The sequence below is a fragment of the Aotus nancymaae genome, unplaced genomic scaffold (assembly GCF_030222135.1).
Source record: "Aotus nancymaae isolate 86718 unplaced genomic scaffold, 86718_ANA_hifiasm-v0.15.2.pri h1tg000089l, whole genome shotgun sequence".
Classification (NCBI taxonomy): domain Eukaryota; kingdom Metazoa; phylum Chordata; class Mammalia; order Primates; family Aotidae; genus Aotus; species Aotus nancymaae.
In genome coordinates, this window is record NW_026988504.1 from 10135364 (window position 1) to 10163111 (window position 27748).

General features: G+C 42.7%; 1 protein-coding gene across 2 annotated transcripts in view; it reads left to right on the forward strand.

Moving 5' to 3' along the window:
- SLC39A11 (solute carrier family 39 member 11) overlaps nt 1–27748 on the forward strand; it is a 444045-nt gene that overhangs the window by 225110 nt on the left and 191187 nt on the right. For both annotated transcript variants that reach the window (XM_064369170.1, XM_064369171.1), the window contains exon 6: nt 17330–17500. In XM_064369170.1, the coding sequence (XP_064225240.1) occupies nt 17330–17500 (171 nt within the window). The remainder of the gene's footprint in view (nt 1–17329; nt 17501–27748) is intronic.

A 27748-nucleotide genomic window follows, 5' to 3' on the forward strand; every position in this document is an offset into this window, starting at 1 on the left:
TATTTTTTCGGGAACCAGTTTTCCTCCTGACCATTGTCTTTCTTATCATTCGTTTCTTATGAACAAATCCACAGACCACAGAGTGATGCCTGTTCTTCCTGGCAATTAGCTGTCTCGTGCTATTTCATTAAGTTTCAGTTTCCCAGGTGAATTCCTAAGAATCATGTATATATACAATTTTTGAACAATATTCAACCTGAAAATAGAAAAATATTGGCTTAATGAAATAGCATTAGATATATATATATATACAGACTATATATATATCCAATTATATATAATGTGTTGTATATAGATGCTGCATGTATTTATGCGTGTATCTGTGTGTATACATATTATCCTTCTGTCTATCTGTCAATCTGTCTGTCAAGCACAGTCTACACTGGATAAGCAGCCAGCCAACATACTTTAAGGATGCTAGCGACCTACTTTATTCCCATCCTCCTGGCTGCAGCGTTTTTTAGGAAGTGCAAACTGGTATCAGTGTTAGCCTCAGTAAATGACATGAGAGGAGTGTGTCCGCTGTTTAAAAATAAAAAAGAAAGGCGAAGTGACTTCGTATATTCCAAAGCAACGTAGACTGTCTTGAAGGGCACCAGCCCCCTCCTTTTATTGACAGAAAGTCTCTATTATCTTGAGCAGCAGGTGATCCTTTCTGAAAGTTGGAAATGTCAACACGAACGTGGAATTTCAAAAAGTGTCGCCATTATAGCCAAGGCACGCTTTTACTCTGCTGACATGGAGAATTGCCATTGGATGGTATTTGAAAATTCTGCACCAAAGCTTATCGTGTTCTAATTTTTTTTTCTCTTTCACCGTGGGCCTCTTGCCCTTCTGGATTTGAGTGAAAATGGATTAGGTGTACTAGATGCCGTTACTCTTTCTTTTATATTTTTATAAGTGCAATACTAGTTCGTTGCAGGAATACAGAATGCGGTTTGTGTTGTACGTATTATGCACTAGACAGGTCTTATACCTACTCTCATCCACTCTCCACAGCAGTCCTGTAGAGTGGGTGATACTATTACCCTCATTTGTAAACTGAGGCACAGAGGGTATCAATGAGCATCCCCAAAGATGCATAACCAGGAAATGGTTGCCCTGGCACGTGAACATGCATGGGCAGAGAAACAGCTGCTTTACAGTGAGTGGATACGGTTGGCCCAGGTCCTGAGTCCTCCAGAATTGTTCTTCCTGCTTTCTTTACAATGACACCAATAGTCCTGCTTGTCATTACCTCAAAGAAAAAGGAAAAGAGAGAAGCCGGAAGAGGTAAGACGAGAGGAACGTGCAGCAAGCCTGCTATGGGCTTTTCGCTTGTCTCCCTGATTTGTGCCTGCTGGGAGGACTTGGATGCGTTTGCCCAGCAAGCCAACTAAGTTGCCTAAGTTGGCTGTCCCCACCTGCGCCCCTGCCTGCCTGCAGCCACCATCCTTTGATTTGATTGACAATTCCCCAGAAGACGAACTGGAGAAAACGACAGACTGATAAACTGCCCAATTTTAAATCTGCATGTGAGCACATACATGTGTATATTCTGTCTCTCTCTCTCTCTCACACACACACACACACACACACACACACACACACACAGAGTGCATGTTCAGAAGAGTTGAGTAAGGGGAAACTTCTGAACTCACAGCCATTGTGGCTTTCTTCGCTGGTACTCCTGGAAGCATCCACCAATGGTGGATCCCATGTCTGAATCACTTTTGCTGATCCTGTGATCGGGGAGATGGTGGCAAGACTAGCAGACTAGCCAGAAACAAGCACGATCTGCCAGGAGTACCCACCGTTGTGCAGCATGACTCTGTAGTAGTGCTGCCCATGGGTTTTCTTTCCGTGCTCCACCACCCACCCTCAGTGCAAACCTTGGCAAAAGTTTGCCACGATCCCATTTGAGGTGTTCTTTTTCATAGAGAAAACCCAGCTTCAGAGAATTGTCATTCTTTTTTAGCTGGGACCCCATTCTTGTTGTTTCTTTTTTCCTTAACTGTGAGTGGCTGTGCTGAAGTTTTCCTTGGCACTGTCTGAGCTGTTTCTTGAGTGGATTTTTTTTTTTGAGACAAAGTCTCACTCTGTCACCAGGCTGGAGTGCAGTGGTGTGATCTCGGCTCACTGCAACCTCCACCTTCCGGATTCAAGAGATTCTCCTGCCTCAGCATCCTGAGTAGCTGGGACTGCAGGCACGTGCCACCACGCCCAGCTAATTTTTATATTTTTAGTAGAGACGGGGTTTCACCATGTTGGCCAGGATGGGCTCGATCTCTTGACATTGTGATTCACCCACCTCAGCCTCCCAAAATGCTGGAATTACAGACGTGAGCCACCATACCCGGCCCTCTTGAGTGGATTAATAACATGGAAATATTGTTGAGGAAATAGCTGATGAAGAAAACAAACTTTTGGAGAAAATCTTTTAGGCATATTTACATGATGTATAAATTTTGTGCATCTCAATGATTTGCTAATTACTCCTTACTTAAGAGCTCATGCTGATTAAGAATGAACCCCACTCAATCTATGAATGTTCCTCAGAGCCTTGATATGGCTTCACTTTCCTAACCTTGTAGGTAACACTAACACAGGGATTATCATCTGCTTTAAAGAATACAGGTGGTTAAACTAACAACCCATCGGTCAAGGTTAAAAAAAAAAAAAAAAGAATACAGGTGCATCAGTCCATTGCGGGTTGTCTGTGGCAGAGTATATTTCGTGATGACCTTCACTCTCTACTTCAGAAAAGTGTTGTCTCTGATCCTCCTTGTGGAAGGCTGGTCCTTGGGTGGACCTAGGCAATTCAGTTCTTCAGGAAACAGAAAGGCTCTAGATTAATTCTCTGTGGATCATTGATGACCAAAAGATTTGAGTCTTAAAGGATCTTCAGAGTCCTGCTTTTATTAGTCTGTATCCGGGATCAGATAATTTGCAGGCCACATCTAGCTTGCTGCCTGATTTTGTATTAATAAATAAAGTTTTATTGGAATACAGACATACCAACTCATTGACATATTGTTTGCGGCTGCCGTCGGGTGGCAATGGCAGAACTGAGTAGTTGCGACTAAGCTGGAATAACCCACAAAATCTAACATACTTTCTATCTGGACCCTTACCAAGAGAATTTGCCAGCCCTTGATCTGTATGTTTGTAAACTAGGCCTTTGGATAAATAAATGTTGGTCTATCAGCAAGATAGGATACTGCAGAATGAGGTTCTTAGCCTTAAAGAGGATCATGAACTCTTTAAAAGTTTGTGCAAAATGTTCTGTGTGGGTGTGCGTGGACAGTTTTTCAGGAAAGAGCATCCATCAGATCTCATAATTCATCTCACAAATATCCAGGTACCTGCTCTGTACCTGGCACTGTGCTAGATGCTGTAGCTGTGGTTGTGAGCAAGGCAGGCCCAGGTGCTTCTTCCTGCAGTTGATGGACATGAGAGGTGGTGGGCCTAGAGGCAGATGACAGATGAATGATTCACTTGAAAACTGTGAAATATGATGGAAAATCGGGCTGCCAAAAGACAGCCTCCCACTTCATACCCACGTTCTCTCTGCTATGTTATTTAAGCTGAGCTTGAAGAAATAAGGGCTCAGAGACCACTCATAAAGATAACATTTATACCACAGATACCTCAGAGTAGGATGCATTGGCCTTTTGAAGTTCAACTAACATTCAGCCAATTTTTTAAGTGGTGATTTAGAATTCCTGTCCAGCTCATTTTCACTAAGCACCAAAGCTTACTAGAAGCCTGAAAGATTGTGCCTGACTTTGAAGTAATTTGGACAAAGAATGTATCTCTTTTTCTTTTTTCTTTTTTTGAGACAGTCTCGATCTGTCACCCCAGGCTGGAGTACAGTGGCGCAATCTTGGTTCACTGCAACCTCCACCTCCTAGCTTCAAGCAATTCTCCTTCCTCAGCCTCCCAAGTAGCTGGATTAGACACACGCCACAGAGACAGAGTTTCACCATGTTGGCCAGGCTGGTCTTGAACCCCTGACCTCGAGTGATCAACCTGTTTCGGCCTCTCAAAGTGCTGGGATTATAGGCGTGAGCCACCGTACCCGGCCAAGATTAAGATTTTTTTTAAAGTCGTCACCTCTGGGTGATGAATGATTTTTAGTTTTTTATTGTGTTCGTTTTCTAAATTTTCTGTAATGTATGGGAATTTCTGTATTAACAGAAAATGTTTTAATAAATCTTAAGAGAAAATATTTAAAAATAAATTTTAGAGCACAATGAGACACCAGTTCCTCTGGGCAAATGCATTTACTTCTCTTTAGTGGACATTCTTATTCTATGAGCAGTTGGAATGTGCTGTCCCTGAAGCTCATCTTGGGGAATTTCTTGGGCTAGAACAGAATTCTAGAAGCATTGGCACTGGAAATAGCGTTTCTCTCCAACTCACAGGGGATGAGCGATCATTTAGGCGGGCTGAGTCAGAGGCTGTCGCGGCCCTGGAATGGGAGAATGTTTATGCCAGTGGAGGCCCTGAAGTCTATCTAATCTGGCTCATTTACAGATGGAAGCAGCTCAGACCTTTAGAGGTTGCAACCGTTACTAGAATTTCACACAGAAAACTGGAGATAGAATTGGCCCATGCATTCTGTGCAGTGGATTCATTTGTGTCTTTCTAAAGGGAGAGGAAGAGCTGGGGTAAATTTGATGGAGTCTAGAATACTGAAGGCGTCATAAATGGCCGAGGATGTGAATCAGGCTTCCTTGGGGTGGCTTTTCTCCCTCTCCTTCCTTCCTTCTCCCTCTCCTTCTCCTCCTCTGGCTGTTTAGCTCCCACATCCCTTGGCTGTGTTGGGAAATTTCTTCTCCCCACCTTGTGAGTCTTGGTGGAAGGCAGACCTGCCTTTTAGGCTAGAACTTGGATTTCAGGCTGCAGGCAGTGGCTCACACCTGTAATTCCAGCACTTTAGGAGGCCAAGGTGGGTGGATCACCTGAGAGGTCAGGATTTCGAGACCATCCTGGCCAACATGACACAACCCCGTCTCTACTAAAAATACAAAAATTAGCTGGGCGTGGTGGCATGCACCTGTAATCCCGGCTACTTGGGAGGCTGAGGCAGGAGAATCACTTGAACCTGGGAGGCAGAGGTTGCTTTGAGCCAAGATCAATGCATTCTAACTTGGGTAACAGAGTGAGACTCTGTCTCAAAAAAAAAAAAAAAAAAAAGAAGCTGGATTTCAGACGTTCCCTTTCTTGGGTCCTCTCGCAGCTACAGGTGACCTTGGCTTGGCCAGTCAGATGGACTTAATGAGAGATGGGGCTGCATTTCCAGCAGGAGGGGGCCAGCATTGTATCAACAACTAAGCTGAGACATTTCACGTCCAGCACCATGGACAGAGGTGCTGCCCCAAGGCTGTTGTAGTGGCATTTTGTCTGTGGAGCAGGAGGTCCTGGTCTCCTTTGTCCCTGCCTGGGTTCCCAAATAGGATCTGCAGCCCCAGAATGGGGAGCATCCCTTGAGCCCCTCAGGACCCTTCTGATGAATGAGTAGCTGGTAAACTCCCCCTGGTAAAACCTCAGCTTTCCTGGCCTTCTTGTAACAAAGACAAGAAGCAAAACCTACATTTCAGGCATGTGCTCATCTTTTTCTTTCTCCGTTTTCCTCTCCAGTGATTAACCTGGGTTTGCCTATCCATTTTTTACATCCTGAAAAGCCAGAAAACCCATACATCTAGAAATGTCTATGGAATTTTAGTGATATTTAAGCCATTTCAGTTCCACGTTTTCCCTTCACTTATGTGACCTTTGACAAAGGAAAGATTCTCGTTTTTAGTGTAGTTTAGAGAATAGAATACTATTTGCGAATATAGCAATATGTATACTATCTTGATTGTAGCAGCTGACAGTTTTCATGGATATGGTCATGTTTTGATTCCTGGCGACCAACTTCTAGGACGAGAGAAGAAGTGGGAAATTATATAAATAGAGAGATGAGTTTGAGATACAGCCTTAGGGAAGATAGAAGAATTCCTTGGTTTGGGGGAATTTATTTTTCTGTCACCTCCTCTGCTGTGGTTGCATTTGCTTGTCTATCCCACGTGTGACAGCTGATATTCTCTTAAAAGAAAAAAAGAGAGAAGATTTTTATTTGATATAAGAAAATGGTTTCTGTCGGGACAATTCAGTTACTTTCCACTGTCTAGTCTTAAATTCCTTAGCTGTCCCCTTTGTCTTTGAAACAGAAGCACATGTATCCTCTGGTGCCCATATATAACTAAGCGTCAGGTATATCCCTGTTCACTACCCTGAGACACCTCATGGGACAGTAATAGTTGGACTGAAGGGTATTTAGGTTCAGACCAACTACTTAGGTTCAGTCTACAGTAGGTGGACTTTTAATATCATTGGACATTTCGGCTCTGTTGCCTGAGTAGAGATTATCTGACTTAAATACTTGGAACAAGGAACATCATAGTGGGGAGGTCTGCTTAATGGATGAGAAATCTTTAGCAAACAGTGAACCCAGTTTTTTCTTCTAATATGCATTTAATATTCACCAGTTATGCAGATCTATTTGTATCTGTGTTGTCACTAAGCAATTGCTTATTCATAAGCATGAGAGGTAAAGCACAGATGACTTTCCGTGCCTGGGAAAACATGGCTGACTACAAGTGAATCAGCCTCCTTACACAGGAAGGAGGTACCTGGACCGACTTGTAGTTGGGCAGTCTAAATCATGGACGTTCACAGTTTAGTTTGTATCAGAATCATCATGAGGTGAGTGTGGATTGGGAGGGATATGGCTTGAGCAACGCAGAGTCCTAAGCCTGTCTCCAAAAGACTGTAGTAGCTCCCGGGTGGGTCCAGGAATCGGTGTTTTGGGAGCTCCCACCGTGACACTGCAGCAGGTGGTCTTCACTCAACACTTTGAGATGCAGCAGTCAAGGCTGTTCGCCCTTCATCTTAGAACTAGAGCAGATGACAGAGCAGCGGTACCTCAAGGGCAAAGTGAGCCCCATGACAATTACGTTAATATTATCAGTTGCCCATGAGCCCTGAAGTAGGTTTTTTATTCTTTGTCCACTCCTCCTTGACCTGGTCATTGACAACCATGTAAGTTGAGCGAGGGGTTACCATGCGGAGGTTGGGAGTCCACTGCAAAGCTCTTAGAAGTATAGATGTTCTCCAAAATGCACTTTCTCAAGTAAGTGTGCTGGGACTTTTTTTTTTTTTTTTAAGCAAATGTCTTTTGCTGGTGGACCCTATGGAAACTATGATGGCTTCCCTCCCATAGGGCATTTGCACTGACCGTGCATGTTCAGGGTGGGCTGAGAAGAAGTGGAGAGGTGGCTCTGGAGCTCATATGGGACTTGTTTTTAGACCAAAATTAATTCATCGGGAGTGAGCTTATGCTCACGAAATGGTTGTTTGTGCCTTTATAAAGTAGAAGAGCTCACCTGGTAGGTGGACTTTTAATATTATTGGATATTTCAGCTCTGTCGCCTGAGAGTAGAAATGATCTTACTTAGATACTGGGAACGAGGAACATTATAGTAGATGGTCTGCTTGATGGATGAGAAATCTTTAGCAAACAGTGAACTGAGTTTTTCTTCTAATATGCATTTAATTTTCACCAATTATGTGAATCTATTTGTATCTGTGTTGTCACTAAGCAATTGCTTATTCATAAGCATCTGAGGTATGGCATAAATGACTTTCCATGCCTGGGAAAACATGCACTGACTACCACTGAATCAGCCTCCTTACATAGGCAGTGTGTGACCTTCTGATAGTCACATGGCTTGTGATTATCAGCAAGATAAGTGGAAATACCTATTATAGTTAAAAAGCACATAAATAAGTTCATGATCACATCTCTTAAACTTCAGATGCTTCCCTGCCTAAAGGTTAGGATCTAAACATAATAAATGTTTTTGTTATCTTTCTACGAAGTTTCCTTGGTCTCCAGTGGAATCTTCTCCTGCCCTGGGCTACACATGGCCCATGTAGTACATCCTGCATGGATTTTACACAGAGACAAGTGTGTGGCTGCTCTCAGAGTAGAGTGCAGTCAGCTCGCCCAACTCCATAGAACTTGGGCCCTAAATTGGGCACAAGTGGAGTTGTCAATTCAAATACACATTACCTGGTTAAATTTGAACTTCAAATAAATAATGGATATGTTGTAGCGTAAGTAGATCCCATGCAATATGTGGGACATACTTCCACTAAAACAACTTTGGTTTTATCTGAAATTTAAACGTAACTGGACATCCTGTCTTTATTTGCTAAATCTGGCAACCCTAGCAAGGAGCCTGACCACAACAGATGCCTTGTATTTGTGTGCACTGATTACAAAACTGTGTTGTTTACAAGAATTCTCTTTCAAAAGAACACTCCTTCTTTTGAAAAGAGTGATGTTTCTCATACCGAGTGGGGAAAAGCTGGAAGCAATGCCTTTGGAAACTGGCACAAGACAAGTATGCCCTCTCTTAACACTCCTGTTCAACATAGTACTGGAAGTCCTGGCCAGAGCAATCAGGCAAGAGAAAGAAATACAGGGCAGCCAAATAGAAAGACAGGCAGTCAAACTATCCCTGTTTGCAGATGGCATGATTCTATATCTAGAAAACCCCATAGTCTTGGCCTTAAAGCTCCTTTAGCTGATAAACAACTTTAGCAAAGTGTCAGGATACAAAATCACTGTACAGAAATCACTAGCATTCTTATATGCCAACAACAGCCAAGCTGAGAACCAAATCAGGAATGTGATACCATTCACAATTCACACCAGAAGAATAAAATACCTAGGAATACAACTAACCAAGGAGGTGAAGGATCTTTACAAAGAGAATTACAAAGCAGTGCCCAAAGAAATCAGAGATGACACAAATAAATGGGAAAACATTCTATGCTTATGGATAGGAAGAATCAATATTATTGAAATGACCATACTGCCCAAAGCAATTTACAGATTGAATGCTATTCCTATCAAACGTTCTTCATAGACTAGAAAAAAACTATTTTAAAATTCATATGAAACCAAAAGGAGCCCAGATAGCCAAGGCAATCCTAAGCAAAAATAACAAAGCTGAAGGCATCACATTACCCAACTTCAAACTACACTGTGGGGCTACAGTAACCAAAACAGTGTGGTACTGGTATAAAAAGAGACACATCAACTATTGGAACAGAATAGAGAGCCCAGATATAAGACTGAACATCTACAACCATATGATCTTCGTCAAAGCTGACAAAAATAAGCAATTGGGAAAGGACTTCCTATTCAATAAATGGAGCTTAGATAACTGGCTAGCCGTATATCTAGAAATTAAAACTGGTGGATCCCTTCCTTACACCATATACAAAAATCAACTCAAAGTGGATTCAACACTTAAGTGTAAAACCCAAAAGTGTAAAAACCCTGAAAGACAACCTAGGCAATACCGTTCTGGACATAGCAACAGGGAAAGATTTCATGATAAAGATGCCAAAAGCAGTTGCAACAAAAGCAAAAATTGACGTATGAAATCTAATTAAACTTAAGAGCTTTTACACAGCAAAAGAAACCAGCAACTATCAAGAGTAAACAGCCAACTTACAGAATGGGTGAAAATTTTTGCAAACTATGCATCTGACAGCGGTATAATAGCCAGCATCTATAAGGAACTTAAACAAATTTACAGGAAAGAAACAACCTCATTAAAAAGTGAGCAGAGTACGTGAACACTTTTCAAAAGAAGACACAGACATGGCCCACAAGCATATGAAGAAAAGCCCAACATCATGATCGTTAGAGAAATGCAGATCAAAACCACAACGAGATACTATCTCACACCAGTCAGAATGGCTATTATTAACAACTCAAAGAATCACAAGTGCTGATGAGGTTGCAGAGAAAAGGGAATGTGTACACTGCTGGTGGGAGTGTAAGTTAGTTCAACCGTCATGGAAAGCAGTGTGACAGTTCCTCAAAGTGCTAAAAACAGAACTGCCATTCAACCCAGCAATCCCGTTACTCTGTATATACCCAAAGGAATAGAAGGCATTCTACCATAAAGACACATGCATGCCAGTGTTCATTGCAGCACTGTTTACAATAGCAAAGACATAGAATTAATCTAAATGCCCATCAATCACAAGTTGGATAAAGAAAATGTGGCACATATATACCATGAAATACTATGCAGCCATAAAAAAGAATGAGATCATGTTTTTTGTGAGAACATAGATGGAGTTGTGGGCCATTATCCTTAGCAAACTAATGTAGGAACAGAAAACCACATGTCACATGTTCTCACTTATAAGTGGACTTTAAATGATGAGAACTCATGGGCACAAAGAGGGGAAAAACAGAAACTGGGGCCTGCTTGATTGTTGAGGGTGGGAGGAGGGAGAGGATCAGAAAAAGTAACTGTTGGGTACTAGGCTTAGTGTCTAGGTGACAAAATAATGTGTACAACAGACCCCCATGACACAAGCTAACCTATGTAACCAACCTGCGCATGTTGCCCTGAACTATAATACAAGTTTTTTAAAAAAGAATGCAGTAGCTCACACCTGTAATCCCAGCACTTTGGGAGGCAGAGGAAGGTGGATCTCCTGAGGTCAGGAGTTCAAGACCAGCCTGGCCAACATGGTTAAACCCCCGTCTCTACTCAAATTCCAAAACTAGCCGGGTGTGGTGGTACATGCCTGTAGTCCTAGCTACTCTGGAGGCTGAGGCAGGAACCTGGGAGGCAGAGGTTGCAGTGAACCAAGATCGCGCCGCTGTACTCCAGCCGAGACGACAGAGCGAGACTCTGTCTCAAACAAACAAACAAAATGATATTTTAATATTGAGAGAGACAATCAATCACCTGAGAAAATTAGCTTTCAGGCCTGTACTATATAGTTCCATAAGGAAAGCAGATAATACTTTTTTTTAAGGCCCTATAATGTCTTGAAGAATCTCAAAAAGGAATTTTAAATTTTGAGGCTAAAACTCCAACTTGGCCAATGATACGTCTGTCTGATGTGTAATAATAATACCTGCTGCTCCCAGCTAGGCCTCATTGCCAAACCTAAGTGGATCACAGGAAAATCACCAGTGTCTCTAAGGAGTTAGCTAATCATATTATCATTATTTAAAGAGGCCTCATTTGGGCAGTGGGCATCTTACAAAAGAGGAAAGAAATATTTCTAAAACTCTGAAAAATGTTCCACCCCACTTGTAGTCAAAGAAATCCACATTAAGCGAAATGTCATTTCTTCCATAAATAAATGCACTTATTTGAAAATGAGAAATACCCAGGGCTAAGAAGTGGCATAATGAGAACTTGCAAACTCTGTTCATGGGTGAGTGACACAGCCTTCCTGGAAATTTATTAGACAATTGCATCATGGCCCTTTGATCAACAGTTCAACTTCTGGGAACTTTGTCCACATTTCTGACTGTTTGTGTACTTGAAAGGTTTTACAGTGATATTTATAAGAAGAAAAGTCTAGAAATAGCTGAAAGGTCCAATGATGTGAGAGTGTAATTTGTATTGCCTGAAACTATACTGATTCTTTGGGAAACAAGAAAGGAGGAACAATATAAATTGATCCCCTCCTATTCTGCTTTTGATTGGCCTTTGGTTTTGTTTGTGTGTATATATTACTTAGTGAATTTATGTTGCTGGCCACTCTTCATTTTGTTTTGTAACAGGGATTTGGAAAGAGTTCTTCCAGGGATTTGATACTTTCTGCACTTAATAGATGATGATTTGCCTATTTGTGCTAATCCAGCCAAATCATCTGCAATAATATCGTGGGAACGTTGTTAAAGCTCTCTCTTGGCTAGTGATCTGTTAATTAGCATTGCTGTATTCATCAGAGGCCTGAGATTCCATCATTGGGCCCTTTAGATTTAGCTGGTTACACCATCTCAGGGACCACGTACATTCTGTGTGGCTTGTGTGATTGGACCCATGGGCTATGAAATTGGAGGTTAACTTGGCATTTATCTAGCAAGATCTTCTCAGTCTGAGGTTCTTGAATCCATAAGGACCGAACAATTATTTCAAAATGGTCTGTGTATTTTTTGCTGGATTGTAACTTTCGCTGTGCTTTCAAAAGCAGTTGCTGATCCAAAATGGTTTGGGGCCATTGACTAGAGGACTTCAGAGACTTCCACTCTGCAGGGGGGAAGCCAGACCTGGAAGGGCAGGGGTTTACCTGGGCAGCAGGATTTGCTGACGGACCCTGGGCTTGTGCCTGCAAGACCTGTGTCGGCTTTTCTCCATCCTATGATGTTTTGTGACCACAATCATGTCCTCTATTGTGGGGAAGAAGAAATCAGGGAAGCAGATGCATCCGGAAAGGTCACCGGGTGATTCTGCTGGAAAAGTGAGCCTGGGGCTTCTCTCTCTGTTTCACTGTGGTCCTTACTCTTACATGTGACACTCTGGTTCCTTTCCAGGAAAGATGGAGTGGGAAGGATGAGAGGCTGAGCCCTGGCAGTGGGTCCTTTCTTTGTGTGAATTCCTGGATGCCACTGTAACTCTGGCTGTAGCCAGGATGACTATGGCTGAGACTATAAAAGCCATAAGTGTAACTGAATTTTTTGTGTTTGACCTGTAGTGTTACTTGGCATTTCAGTTTACTATATGCCATTACTGAGGAACTTCACTGGAGGCTAAGGAAAATGACTTCAAGCATTTTCATTCTGTGGTTTATATCAATGCCTCGGAAAACCTGCTGCCTCTAGAGGCATTTCACACGTTTCCAGCCCTAAAGGAACTGGATCTCGCATTTAATGGCATCAAAACAATCTACGTGAAATATGGAGACTTTAAGTTGTTGGAGGTCTTGGACCTTTCCTTCAACAGCCTGACTGCGGAGGCCATCTGTGATTTAGGGATTCTGCCACACCTCCGTGTCCTGCTCCTCACAGGCAATGGCCTCACCTCCCTGCCACCCAATTTGGCTGGGAGCATTAGAAATTAAAAAGTAAAATTTTAATGATGGGCAACTTTTTTCCTAACAGCAAAGAATCTTTCATTCACCTTCCCGAAAGAATTATAAGCCTGTGTTGTGGGCTTAGCATGGGTAAATATTTTCTGCTTGGGTAAATACTCTATGCTTACTAGGTCTAATGAGTTAAGAAATACTTCTATTATGAAATGTTTCACGTTTGTCTGCAAGTAGGAATGATTATAGAGACGAGATTTCCCCTAAGCCTTTCCCCACCCTGATCACAGGCAATGAAAGCTCACCAGACTTCCTCTGCAACTTTCTCACGGCAGCAGCTGCGCCCACTACCTTTTCTGGCAAGCAGATGAGCAGTTCAGCTCTTTCTCCTACCCCTCCTCCTCCAACTTAATCCCCAGTCAACCAGAGACCCTAGTTAAAAGAGGGGCTTCTGGAGGCAAAGATGCTGAGTCGACTCCTGAATTCACTGCAGACTGGCTGTGTGACCTGGGACCAGTTACTCTGCCTGTCTGTTCTTCAATTTACTTATTTGTTAAAGAGAATTAATCTCTACTTTATGGAGCTTTTGTAAAGATTGAACTCATTGAAGATAAGTTCCCAGTATTACCTATTAACCAGTGTCTCTGATGTTGTTTTGCGTCTGAGTTTGACATTGACTGTTTCATCCCTAAATGAAATAGTCCCCCTTCTGCTCCTCCTTTCCAAACCCCACTTCAAAAGTGCCCAAACCTTTCCCATTTCAAGAAACCTCATGGGGTTCTTGTCACTCTGGCATACCCTCACATCCCACAATGTGCTTGTCAATTGCCTCCGCTAAGCGGTCATCCTTTGCCCACACGCTAGCATTTAACTTGATGGATGTAATGGTTGAACTAGCCTTACTGGGAGAGGCAAGAAGATTCATTGCTCACGACGCATCATACTCTGTAATGATTTATTTGGACTAATCTTCCTCGTTGCAGACTCATTAGTGGCTATCACCAAATGGTGGCTTATTTAACTTTCACAAGTACGTGAGGCATTCACACCCTCCTGTTTCCTACTAGGGAAGGCATTGACGTCAGTTTTCACACACTGGAAGCCCGGGGCCAGGCGTGCATTTTTATTTTGGTGAAGCACTCTTCATGCTCCTCAGTGTTCCTATGAAACACAAGCATAGCATTAGAATTTGCTCCTGGTGCCTCCCAGGTCTGTAGCTCTCTGTGCAGTATCTGCAGGAGATTCAGAGTAGGATCCTTTTGTGACATTAGCAAAAGCAAGTGCAACCGTTAGTGATTGTTAAAGTGTGTGTTTTGCCCCTTAGATTTGAGGGAATTTATTTGTATCTTCCCTGTCTGCCCTCTCTTCAATTATAAAATCCCCAAGAGGCCAGGTGTGGGTGGCTCACGCCTGTAATCTTAGCACTTTGGGAGGCCAAGGCAGGTGGACCGCATGAGTTCAGGAATTCGAGACCAGACTAGGCAATGTGGCAAAACCCTGTCTCTACAAAAAAAAAAAAAATACAGAAGTTAGCTGGGTATGGTGGCATGCACTTGTAGCTCCAGCTACTCAGGAGGCTGAGGTGGGAGGATTGCTTGAACCCGGGAGGTAGAGGCTGCAGTGAGCTGAGATCACACCACGGCACTCGAGCCTGGGCAACAGAGTGAGACCCTGCTCAATGAATCAATCAATAATCTCCAAGAGAAGAGATTTTTCTTTTGGCCTTTATCAACTCTCAGTGGAGAGCATCTAGGCCAGGCCTGTGTGCTCAGAGCAGGCACAGGAAATCAGGAGTGTTTGCTCACTGATCTAGGAGAAAGCTAAGGACCCTCCACCATGACCCAGGTTAGTTCATGGACAGCTCTTGGGACTGGTTTGCTCATGTCTTTAGCATTTGTGAGTTTGAAATCCCAGATGTTTAGTTCAATCTCCCAACCAGCATCTGCAGCCTGAGTCATCTGCATATCGTCTACTTGAAATGCATAAAGCCCCCTCCCCCGATGTGTGCACAGAAGTGCACACATGTGTATACATACACGAAGGCTATCTAATATGTCAGGAAGGATGGTACTGAGTAGCAGTTGTATGCACCCACACATACGCACACATACACGCATACACATGGTGTGGATACCACACAATGGGTGTGGATACCACACAATGGGTGTGGATACCACACAATGAGTGTGGAGCTTTGCCTCTTGTAAATGTTGTCTGGGAGGAGTTGCTATCCAGTTGAGACAGCTGCGTTCTCCGCAGGCTGGTTTTGTGAGTCAGGGCTGCTGACCATTGGAAGACTGGCATCCTTGCATTGTAAAGGATCAGTCAAAGACCCCCTTTTCCTAACAGAACTGAGATTCAGCTGTTAATGAGAGAGCTGATTGGGAGCTGGGGAGGAGGGAGTCTACCTGCCCTGTACTTTCTTACTTTTCAGTCTGTACTTATATGATTTGAGTAAATAAATACAAAATGATTTTCAAAAGAATTTTTTTCTTTTAATGTTTTTTAATTTATTTAAGCATTAAAGACTTCATGAACTAGGCAGCACTCAAAACTACAAGACATTCAAAGAGCTCCTCCTTTTTTAATGTCTGAGCGGGAAATAAAGTATAGAAATAGCTTAATTGGTTACAGTTAGGCATTTCCTTATTTGGACGTAGTCTGATCAGTTGGCTGCCTGTGATTGGCTGAAGCTTGGCTGCCTGTGATTGGCTGAAGCTTGGCTGCCTGTGATTGGTTGAAGCTTAGCTGCTTGCGATTGGCTGAGATCTAGCTCTCCTATTACAAAAAATATATACCCCTAATGAGATTTTTGTTTCTTCACATACTAAGAGGTTGTAGCTCACTGTGGAGCAACTCAAACTACAGCCTCAGACCAATGACCTCCTGCTTATTTAACTTAACAGACATCTGAGTTATGCTTGCTGGGTTATTTTCTCTCCCAATAGAGAGACCCTTCTTTCTATCTGTGCCATCATGTGTTTAAGACTCACTCAAGACCTATCTCCTCTAGAAAGTCTTCCCCACAAACCATCCCATGCTGTGAACTGAAGGCTGGACGCTCTCTCCCACTCCTGTCCTCCCGATTGCAGATCCACGCAATTTGCCTCCGTTATGAATAAACAAATAGCCCAGGGGACCATGGATATTTAGGACAAGGTGGTTCTAAGAATGACATTCTTTCAACATAAGCCATTTGTAAAAGCATTTTTAAAAGGAAGGTTCACTTAGGAAACCCAAGGTCGGGGTGCTGTGGGTGGCCTATTAATATCTGTGGCACCTGGGCTGCAGTTCTGTCCCCTCTCTCTTTCTCTCTGGCTGCATGGCTTCCCGTCTCTACTTCTTGATGTATATCTGATTGCTTCTGACTGTCTGTCCAGCCATTTCCCTCATTCCACTGTGGCAGACCTGCTCGCACATCATGTGATTTTTCAGATTCGGCATGGACGTTGGAGTTGCCAAGTCTCCCTGGAGAGGGATTCTGATTGGCTTAGCCAGGCATCTGAATTGGTTCCCATAAATCAGTGTGACCAGGAGAGCAGGGTCACTTATTATGTAATTCTGTAGGGCTATGGGAGAAAGAACACGATACTAACAATAACAATCAACACAGTCAGCACTTAGTACATTCTAAGTACTTTCAGGCATTCTTGCAGTTAATCCTCACAAAACCCTCATGAAATGGGTAGTGCTATCTCTCCAGTTTTACAGATCAGGAAACCACAGCACAGAGAGGTGAAGCCATTTGCTTGGCACTACACAGCTGACCAGTGGCTGAGTCGGGAAGTGAAGCAGGCGGCATGGTTCTGGAATCTGTGTTGCTAATCGTAACTCAACATTGCTTGTCTTAAACAGGCATTGCTAGGATACCACGTCTTCATCTTTTTTATCCTTCTTGGTACCTGTGCATTGGGCATTGAATGCCTATTCAGTGATTTTTTTTTTTTTTTGAAACAGGTTCTTGCTCTGTCACCCAGGCTGGAGTGCAGTGGTGCGATCACAACTCACTGCAGCCTCAACTTCCCAGGCTCAAGACATCTTCCCATCTTAGCCTCCCAAGTAGCTGGGTCTACAGGTGCATACCACCATGCCCAGCTAATTCTTTATTTTTATGTTTTGTAGAGATGGGATTGTGCTATGTTGCCCAGGCTGGTCTCAAACACCTGGGCCCAAGCCATCTGCCTGCCTCAAGCCATCTGCCTGCCTCAGCCTCCCAAAGTGTTGGGATTTTAGGCTTGAGCCACCATGCTCAGCCTATTCAATGAATTGTTTGCTGAATGAGTGGATGCCTGAGTGAATAAGAGAAAACACAGAAGCATTCATGTCTACAGGAAGTTCAGGGGTAGAAGCCTCTTCCTGCTGCAGCTTGCTGAAGTATTAATATACGTGTGTTCAAAATGCTCTCTTTCCTCATCTCTTTTTTTTTTTTTTTTTCGCTCAGACAAGAGTGAGAATGGTGAGGCATATCAGAGAAAGAAGGCGACAGCCGCTGGCCTTCCGGAGGGTCCTGCCGTCCCCGTGCCTTCTCGAGGGAACCTGGCGCAGCCCAGCGGCAGCAGCTGGAGGAGGATCGCGCTGCTCATCTTGGCCATCACTATACACAACATTCCAGGTGAGGTCTTGCCCATGAGCGCTCCAGCCACTGCCTGAAGGTAAAGTCATTTGTCAGCACAATTGTCTGGCTGGAAAAGGGGAATGGCCAGTTGTGACATGGGTCCTTTTTGGAGGACAGTGAAGGTGGCAGTACAAATCTTTCTTGACTATTTGTTGATCATTATAGATTGATCATCATATGTGAAAACTTCCCATTCTAATTAGTTTAAACAACTTCTGTTTCGTTTCTTTACATATTTGTTCCCAAGTGATTTGGAGCATAAATTCAGAAGTGTTACATGATTGCTGTGGAGGGTGTCTTTTATAAATACTGGATATCTCTGGTTCTGCTTAATACTATCTGAATATATAGTTGACCCGGCGCTGGGTGCGGTGGTTCATACCTGTAATCCCAGCACTTTGGGAGGCTGAGGCGGGTGGATCACCTGAGGTCAGGAGTTTGAGACCAGCCTAAACAACATGGTGAAACCCTGCCTCTACTAAAAATACAAAATTAGCTGGGTGTGGTGGTGCATGCCTGTAATCCCAGCTACTTGGGAGGCTGAGGCGCGAGAATCACTTGAACTCAGGCTACAGACGTTGCAGTGAGCCCGGATCTCGCCATTGCACTCCAGTCTGGGCAACAAGAGCAAAATTCCTTCTCAAAAAAAAAAAAATATATAGTTGACCCTTGAACAACACAGGTCTGAACTCTGCAAGTCCACTTACACTCAGATTTTCTTCTGCCTCTGCCACCCCGAGACAGCAAGACCAATCCCTCCTCTTTCTCCCCCTCCTCAGCTGACTCACTGTGAAGATGATGAGGATGAAGGCCTTTATGATGATCCACTTCCACTTAATCAATAGTAAATATATGTTCTCTTTCTTACAATTTCCTTAATAACATTTTTTCTTGAGATTACTATATTGCAATACAGTGTATAATACATATGCAAAATATGTGTTAATTGACAATGATATTAGTAAGACTTCTGGTCAGCAGCAGGTTATTAGTAGTTGTATTTTGGGGAAGACAAAAACCCTATATTTTCTGCTGCACAGGGAATCAGCATTCCTAACCTCTGCATTATTCAAGGGTCAACTATATCGAGTTGAGTATACTTTGGCGCTGATAATTCCCTTACCTGCCTTCTTTATGTGGGCATCTTTCTGAAATGTTTTTACCAATCCTTTCCTGTTTAGCATTTTAGAGTAATTTGTTTTATGTCTTTTTTTGTTTGTTTGTTTAGACAGAGTCTCACTCTGTTGCCCAAGCTGGAGGGCAGTGGAGTGATCTTGGCTCACTGCAACCTCCGCCTCCCGGGTCCAAGCGATTCTCCTGCCTCAGCCTCCTGAGAAGCTGGGATTACAGGCATGTGCTGTCACATCTGGCTGATGTTTTGTATTTTTAGTAGGGATTGAGTTTCACCATGTTGGCCAGGCTGATCTCAAACTCCCGACCTTAGGTCATCCACCCACCTCAGCCTCCCAAAATGCTGGGACGACAGCTGTGAGCCCCCATGCGCTGCCTGTTTTATGTCTTTAGATGTATTTTAATTGGAAAAATCAAGGACACGTGAATGCCTTATTTCAAAAATAATATGTTTCTTTTAGAGCATCTAGAAAACATGATTAAGCTTAGAAAATAATAAATAAATTGAAGGAACCTGAGGAATTTGGGATGCGTTTTGAAATTCCAAGTCTCTCACTTCCTAGCGAGGTTATCTTGACAAATTGCTCGAACTCCCTGAACCTTGGTTTTCTCATCTAAGAAATGGAGATAATGCCGTAAGTGGCTTATTTTGAGAATTAAATGAGATGCTAAATATACACACAGCTTTCAGGACAGTGCTTGGGGTTTATGAACACCTGAAAAACGGGAGCCGTTGTTGGCATCGATAATACTCCTGCTGCCTTTTCTCCATGACTTCCTGGATCTCGAGGTCGTAAACATGCTGATCCATCTTTTGTTCTCTGGGAACTCGAGTTTGAGCAATAATCTTCCCCAGGGAGCATCCTTGGGTGATACATTTTCTGAATCTTTGTGGAGTTCATGGTGCCAATATGTCATTCTATCACAGGAGCAAGAATTTGGCTGGGCAAAGCTTTCTAGTCATGACATTTTTCTCTTCAAAGCTTCTGCAGATGTTGATCCATTGACTTCTGGCTTTAGTATTGTAGAAGCAAAAAGCGTAGCAAACTGCATCTCCTCCTCTGTATAACTAGATGTTGTTTTGCTGGCACAATGAAGACTTTTTTGTCATCTTTAAAGAGTGAAAATCTAATATATATTATAAATTCTAGTATACAGTAAATCTGCTTAAAGCACTATGTGTTTAATTACTTTTAAGCTCAGGTATTTATCCAGATAAGAAGCATATTCCTCTGTTATTTCTATCCCAATCTTATGAATTTCTATCATGTGACCATATGTAGGCTGGTTTTCCCAAGATTTTCATCAGTATGTGTGTCTCCCTCATTTCCTTCTTGACCCTTTCCTTTGAGTTATGAATAAAGTATTTTTTAGTTGGTTTTCCAGTTTTTTTTTTTTTTTTAATGAGACAGAGTCTCACTCCATCTCCCAGACTGGAGTGTAGTGGTATGATCTCAGCTCACTACAATCTCCACTTCCCTGGTTCAAGCGATTCTCCTGCCTCAGCCTCATGAGTAGCTGAGATTACAGATGTGTGCCATCGTGCCCAGCTAGTTTTTGTATTTTTCATAGAGACAGGGTTTCACCATGTTGACCAGGCTGGTCTTGAACTCCTGGCCTCAAGTGATCTGCCCACCTCAGCCTCTCAAAGTGCTGGGATTACAGGCGTGAGCCACTGCTTCTGACCCTGTTGGTTTTCTAGATCTTGGTATTCAGTAGTCTTGAGATGAAGATGGGGCCTTATGCGGACCTCAGTGCACAAAGATGGCCAAAGTGGGTTCACCTTGGTGGAAGGCCTTGTTCATGCCCATCTGGTATCTTAAAGAGCTCATTGGAAGACCCCTTGGTCCTCTGTGGAGGACTGCTTAAGAGCGGGGACAGTCACTTTTAGCCTGTTAAGTGCTAATAGTTAAGAGAGGTTACTTGTTTTTCAGTCATAATAGTAGCTGTCTTTCTGCCATTTTAACCAATTGAGCAAGAGTAAAGATCCATCCCGTGGGTTTAGTGTTAAATAAGGTAACTGCACTGAGGTGTATTATGGTGACTCTTTATTTCTCTGAAGAACAAAGATATAGTCTAAGGTCCAGACTTGATAGCAAGGACTGAGCGCCCAACCTTCTGCTAATGGGCTCTTTTCTATACCACACCTACCACTGTACTTGGGTGATTCATTATGCTCAGCTGGAATCATTTCCTAGCTTATTCTGATAGAAGACCAGGGAGCTTCAGACTTTACTTTCTTGATGTTTGTTGATGCCAGTGACAGCTTGGAATAAAGCCAGAAACAGTAGGCAGACGTGTGAATGACAGCAGTATTTGATGCTCCTAAATGAGCATAAATTAAAATCTTACTTCTTCCCTGACAGGAGACCCTCTCTGTGTCTTTGGAGTTTCCAAGTGTAAGTCCAGCGTTTGTCACTTTTATGGTGATGCAAAAGTGTCTTTTGAAATAAGGATTGAGGCTGGGCAAGGTGGCTCATGCCTGTAATCCCAGCACTTTGGGAGACCAGAACTGGTAGATCACTTGAAGTCAGGAGTTTGAGATCAGCCTGGCTAACATGGCAAAACCCGGTCTCTACTAAAAATACAGAAATTAGCTGGGTGTGGCGAACGCCTGTAATCCCAGCTACCTGGGAGGCCAAGGCAGGAGAATCACTTGAACCCAGGAGACAGAGGTTGCAGTGAGCCAAGATCATGCCACTGCACTCCAGCCTGGGTGACAGAGCGAGATTCTATCTCAAAAAATATATATCTATATATATATCTCTATATATTATATGTATATATATGTGTGTGTATATATATTATATATATATAAAATATATACACACGTATGTATATATATGTATATATATGTGTATGTGTATGTATATTATATATATATATTTATATCAAAAATATACACATACACATATATAAAAATAAATACAAATAAATATATATGTATATGTAAACTGAAATGAGGATTGAAATGAGGATTGAATGCTTTCTAGGAATCTCAGCTAAGTTAGATTTCACCTAAAGGATGGTAGTAATAGTCACTGGCTTCAGTAAACTGGAGAACAGCTGGCTTGCCTGGATGGAGAGGTTTGAAGGGACGTATCTTTCCCAGCCTTGCCTTTTATTTACTATATTTGAGTATCGTATTCCAGGTACTTGGGTTATATCACACTAAAGCAAACCAAGATGTCTGGCCTTCTGTAACCAATATTACAGCAGGGCGAGATAGTCGATGAACGTCACAGTAATAAATGAATTTTATATTGTGTTAGAAGGTGGTTAGTGATTTTTTTTGTCATGATCTGTTTTTTTGACTGTGCCCATGTTGGTGGATGTGCAGTATGTATTGTGGTTTTGATTTGCATTTCCCTAATGACCAGTAATGCTGAGCAGCTTTAAGGTACTTACTTACCAGGTGTATATCTTCTTTAGGGAAGTGTCTACTCAAATTATTTGCCCATTTTTAATCAGGTTGTCTTTTTATTTTTGAGTTGTAAGAAACCTTTTTGTATTCTGGATACAAGTTTCTTATCAAGTATATAATTTAGAAGTATTTTTTCCCGTTCTCTGGATTTTCTTTTCACTTTCTTAATGGTGACCTATAAAGCACAAAGTACTTAATTTTGTTGAAGTCCAGTTTATGTGTTTATTCTTTTGTCACTTACATAGTTGGTGTAATATCTAAGAAATAATTTGCTAATCCAGGATCGTAAAGATTTGGTCCTAAGTTTTTCTCTGAGAATTTCGGCCCTTATGTAGGTGTGATCTGTTTCGAGTTAATTTATTATATGCTGTGTGAGGTAGGGGTAGGTGGTAAGTGATTTAAACAAGAAAAAGTTCATCAGGGCAGAGGAGATGGTAGAGTGTTCGAGGAAGGAACTGCAGTTTTAAATAGAGTAGGTAGGGAGGGTCTCCTCCAGATGTCCTTGCATTTGAGTCAGCCATGCAGCTCTCTGGGAAAGTCAGTGTTTTAGGCAGAGGGAACAGATAGTGCAAAGGCCCTGAGCAGGAGCATGTCTGGCACCCACAAGAAGTAGCCAAGGGTCCATTGTGGCTACAGCAGGCAGGGAAGTACAAGGTGAGCCCTGCCTTTAGGTGGAACTTGCAGGCGTAAGAATGTTTGTTTTTGGTCTGTGTATCATGAGCCATTGCGGGGTTTTGAACAGGGTGTGTATGACTTGACTTGAGCTTTGAAAGTTTGTTTCTCTTTAGGTGCTGAATTGAGAGGGGACTTAGGAGGGGTAAGGATGGAAGCAGGGAGGCCTGTGTGGAGGCCACTGCAGAATCCAGATTAAAGACAATAGTGGTACAGATCAAGGAGGTGGTGCCAGAGGGGGTGAGAAGGAATCCCATCCTGGGTCCTGATCGAAGGTGGAGCCGATGGGATTTGCTGGTGGATCGCATGTGGGGTGTAAGAGAAAGCAAGGAGCCAGGAGGGACCCGGAGGTTCCACGGCTGCCCAGCTGCAAGGACGGAGTTGCCATCAACTGAGACGAGGAAGGCTGCAGCTGGAGCAGCTGTAGGGGGACTATTAGGTATTTGTTTTTTGATTGTGAGGTTTGATTGCCATTAGACATTCAAATGGAGATACTGACTGGACAGCTGGATACATGAGTTTGGAGTTGGGTTGCAAAGTCTAGCTAGAGTTATAGATTTGTGAATCATTGGCACATGAATAGATATATATTTTTTTTTATTTTTTATTTTTTATTTTTTATTTTTTTGAGACAGAGTCTGCTCTGTTGCCGGGCTGGAGTGCAATAGTACAATCTTGGCTCACTGCAACCTCCGCCTCCTGGGTTCAAGAAATTCTCCTGCCTCAGCCTCTTAAGTGGCTGGGACTACAGCCGCATGCCACAACTCCTGGCTACTCTTTGTATTTTTAGTTGAGGCAGGGTTTTGCCATGTTGGCCAGGCTGGTCTTGAACTCCTGGTCTCAAGTGATCCACCTGCCTTGGCCTCCCAAAGTCCTGGGATTACAGGTGTGAGCCACTGCGCCCGACCCCTTGGCACATGAATGTTACTTAAACTCCTGACACTGGATGAAGCCACCAAGGGTCTGACTACAAATAGATGTGTCTCCAAAGACCTCAGTGTGGCTCAGTCCTCGAGCCTCCAGCTCCTACTCCTGTCTGCAGAGAAGTTAACTCCTTCCCCGTTACCGTCAAGCCTTCATGTCCTTTGATGAGAACTGTTTCAAGAGCCTGTTTGGAGCCAGCTTACCTTTGAAAAGGTCTCTTCTTTAACATTATCCTTTATAGTGTATTAAAAATTTAACTAGAGCTTTGACATTCCCTGAGACTCTGGGTTTTTAAGACAGACTTTTCACAGTGACTAAATGGAGAATCGATTTTTTTTTGAAGTTTTTTGTCCTTGCTATTTCAGTTTTGTATGTCTTGAGGATGACATTTTGTTAAAAAAAATTTTTTTAATGTGAAAGGAAAATGGAAGGCTTAATAGTAGCCTGTCTCCTGGAGGTGTCTGGAGTGTGAGGACACACCTGTAGGCATATGCACACATCTGGGGCTCTTGGGTTAATATTTAATGCGCATGTGCAAAATCAAATAGTTCTTAAGCTTCTGTGGTTCACAGTTGTCCTGTGATTCTGCTAAGAGCTATGCACCCTCTCACAAGAGAATGTTGTACACGAGTCTTAGTCTGTTCAGGCTACCATAACAAAATGCCATCGAATGGGTAGCTTAGAAACAACAGAAATTTATTTCTTACAGTTCCGGAAGCTGGAAGTCTGAGATCGGGCTGCCAGCGTGGTCATGGTCAGGTTCTGGTGAGGGCCCTTCTCTGGGTTGCAGATGACTGTCTTCTCGTTGTGTCCTCACGTGGTGGAAAGAGGGCACTCTCAGGAGTTGCTTTTCATAAGGTTGTTAATCCCATTCAGGAGGGCTCCATCTCATGACCTAATTGCTTCCCCGAGTCCCCACCTCCTAATACCATCACATGGGGGATTAGGTTTCAGAATAGGAATTTTGGGGAGACATAAACCTTCAGACCACAGCAGCACACAACATTTTGCAGATAGTTCTAGGGGTTTAGACTTTATGGAGTCTATCCACAACCCTAGAACAGGAAAGAACCCCTCCCCTTTAGAGGAAAAAGAAAAGTGCACTTAAGCGGTTTAAACATCTTAGGAAGAAATGGTAACGACTGATGGAGGCCAGCAGACACAGGCAGGTGCAGTAAAAGGAGCATTTAAAGGCAGACGCCTCCAGAAACAGAGTGTAGACACCACCGCCTCCCTCTAAGCTACTTCCCTGGCCTCTGCCTAAGCTACTTCCCTGGCCTCTGCCTGGGTGCATCTGTGGGGGTGGTCTAGGGCATTCGCGTCCGCTGGAGAAGGACACCCCGAGGAAACATGTTTTCTAGAATAGCAACGCTAGACTGTAGCCTTTTGAGCATACTGTTTCTTGACTTGCTTTCCATACAGTATCATACAGGCTGAAAGGCTCTGAGCCTTCCAAAGATTCCTGGCCCTTCTGTTTTTGAATGGAATTAAAAATCAACTAGCAATTGAGTTCCTGCTAATCTCTTATCACTAGTAGCTTATGGTCTCAACAGTGAACTATACCGTTGCTTTGTATGGGAGAAAGTTAAATTGGAAGCTTAAAGGGATTCTAGGGATCATCTCATTCAAACACGACTTCGTTTGAAAATTTAGGGGGTTGTCGTAAATTATCGTTATGGCTCCTTCTAGCCTTAGCATTGGATTATTCTGTGAAGAATCATACAAATAGTACATTATTAATTTCATTCATGTACCAAAGTTAATCTTTCCTTTGTATGTGATGCCTTGCTGTCTCCATTGTCTTCTGTTACAATAGTTATCACTCTGACTTACAATTACCTGTCTGTGTTTTATTTATTTATTTATTTATAATTTTTGTCAGTAATATAACAGTTGTATATATTTATGGGGTACATGAAATATATATGCACACACACACACACAGATTCATAACACATAGTTTTTTGAGACAGGATCTCACTCTATCACTCAGACTGGAGTGTAGGGGCATGATCATGGCTCACTGCAACCTCAGCCTCCTGGGATCAGTTGATCCTCCCACCTCAGCCTCCTGTGTAGCTGGGACTACAGGCACATGCCACCACACCCAGCTAATTTTTTTTTTTTGTATTTTTTGTAGAGACAGGGTTTTGCCATGTTGCCTAGGCTAGTCTCGAACTCCTGGGCTCAATAGATTCTCCCACCTTGGCGTCCCAAAGTGCTAGGATTACAGGTGTGAGCCACCTTGCCTGGCCTGCATGAAATATTTTGATACAGGTATGTAATGAATAACCCATCAACTCAAACATTTATCCTTTGTGTTACCAACAATCCAGTTATACTCTTATTTTAAAATGTACAATTATTAAATTATTCACTGTAGTTACCCTGTTCTGCTGTCAACTCCTAGGTCTGATTCATCTAACTATTTTTTTGGTACCCATTAATTATCTCTGCTTTCCCCCTGCTCCCTGACTGCTCTTCCCAGCCTCTGGTAACCATCCTTCCACTCTCTGTCTCCATGAGTTTAATTGTTTTAATTTTTAGCTCCCACAGATAAGTGAGAACATAAGAAGTTTGTCTTTCCATGCCTGGCTGAGTTCACTTAACATAATAACCTCCAGTTCCATCCGTGTTGTTGCAAATGACAGGATCTCAGCCATTTATGTGGCTGAATAATAATACTTCAGTGTGTGTATGCACCATATTTTCTTTATTCATTCATCTCTTGAGGGATTCAGTTACCTGTATTTAAACATGTTTATTTGCCCCGATAGATGGAGCCGCTTGCGAGAACCTCTATACTGCATTCTTTTTTGGGGGTCCAATGTTATAACACATACTGAAGCTTTGATGTATTAAATACGTATTGTATACTTGAGCATCTAGAAGAAGGTGCATTGGGTACCTGGCCTCCATTCTAAGAGAGGAGGGGCTAATTTTCTTTCTACATTGGCCAGGCGGGCCAAGGGAGGGCGTTGACTTACGTAGGTCCTGATGATACATTGGTAGACTCTTGCTCCCTTTTGTGTTTGCAATTATTTATAAAGGTCCACAGAAGAAGAGGGTAGACAAATTTCATGCTTTTTATCTTCCTCTTAATGGTGTCAAGAGCCAAGTTTTTTTGCTGGTTGTCGCTGTGACTTAGAGTCTGGGGACCACCGTTGGTGTCTCTAGAACAGTACGATAGTTGGTTTTGGTCATGTGGTCTGTCCTCATTGCCAGCGCCTAATAATGGCTTTCAAAGACATGCTTGAGATTTTAATCCAAAGTGATTTTTTGTTTCAGGGACCAAAGACCCAAATTTAGACATCAGAATGTTCACATTGGTTGGTTATTCCTGGGTGAGGGGATTACAGATGCATTTTATTTTCTTCTTGTTTTTGTGAGATTTATAACTAAACTCTCCTGTAGTAAATATTTATGACTTGCGATCACATAAAAATGCTTTTTTGGAAGGGTGAAAGTCTTGCTTTTTTTTAAGCTTGCCACATTAAACGTTAATGTCTGCAGCACCACGTTGGCATGGTTCTCACTCCAGATGCGTTGGGCTCAGTTCAACAAGGAGTTACCATCACCTAACCACCCCAACACCCCAGCCCTCAACACATGTACAGAAGTAGAGAGATGTTATTCCTTTATGCCTGAGATAATCTTAAGGGGTTGTTTTCATATTTAGAGAGGTTAGAAGCAGGATGAAGGACTGCCTTGGTTTTCTTTGGCTGGTGTAATCAATTATCACAAACTTAATGGCTTAAAACAATCCAGATTTATTCTCCTGCAGTTCTGGAGGCCAGAAGTCTGACATCAGTTTCACTGGGATAAAGTCAAGGGGCTGGCAGGGCCGTGTTCTTGCTGGGGGCCCTAGGAGATGATCCATTTCTGGCCTCTTCCAGCTTCTGCAGGATGCCAGCATTCCTTGGCTTGTGGCCACATACTTCAATCAGTACCTCCATGATCATTGCTTTCTCTTCTGTGCCAAATCTCCCTCTGCCTCCTTATAAAGACTCTTATGGTTCCATTACAGCCCACCCAGATCATCTAGGATAATCACATCTGAAAATTCTCCTTTGTCGTGAAAGGTAACATTCACA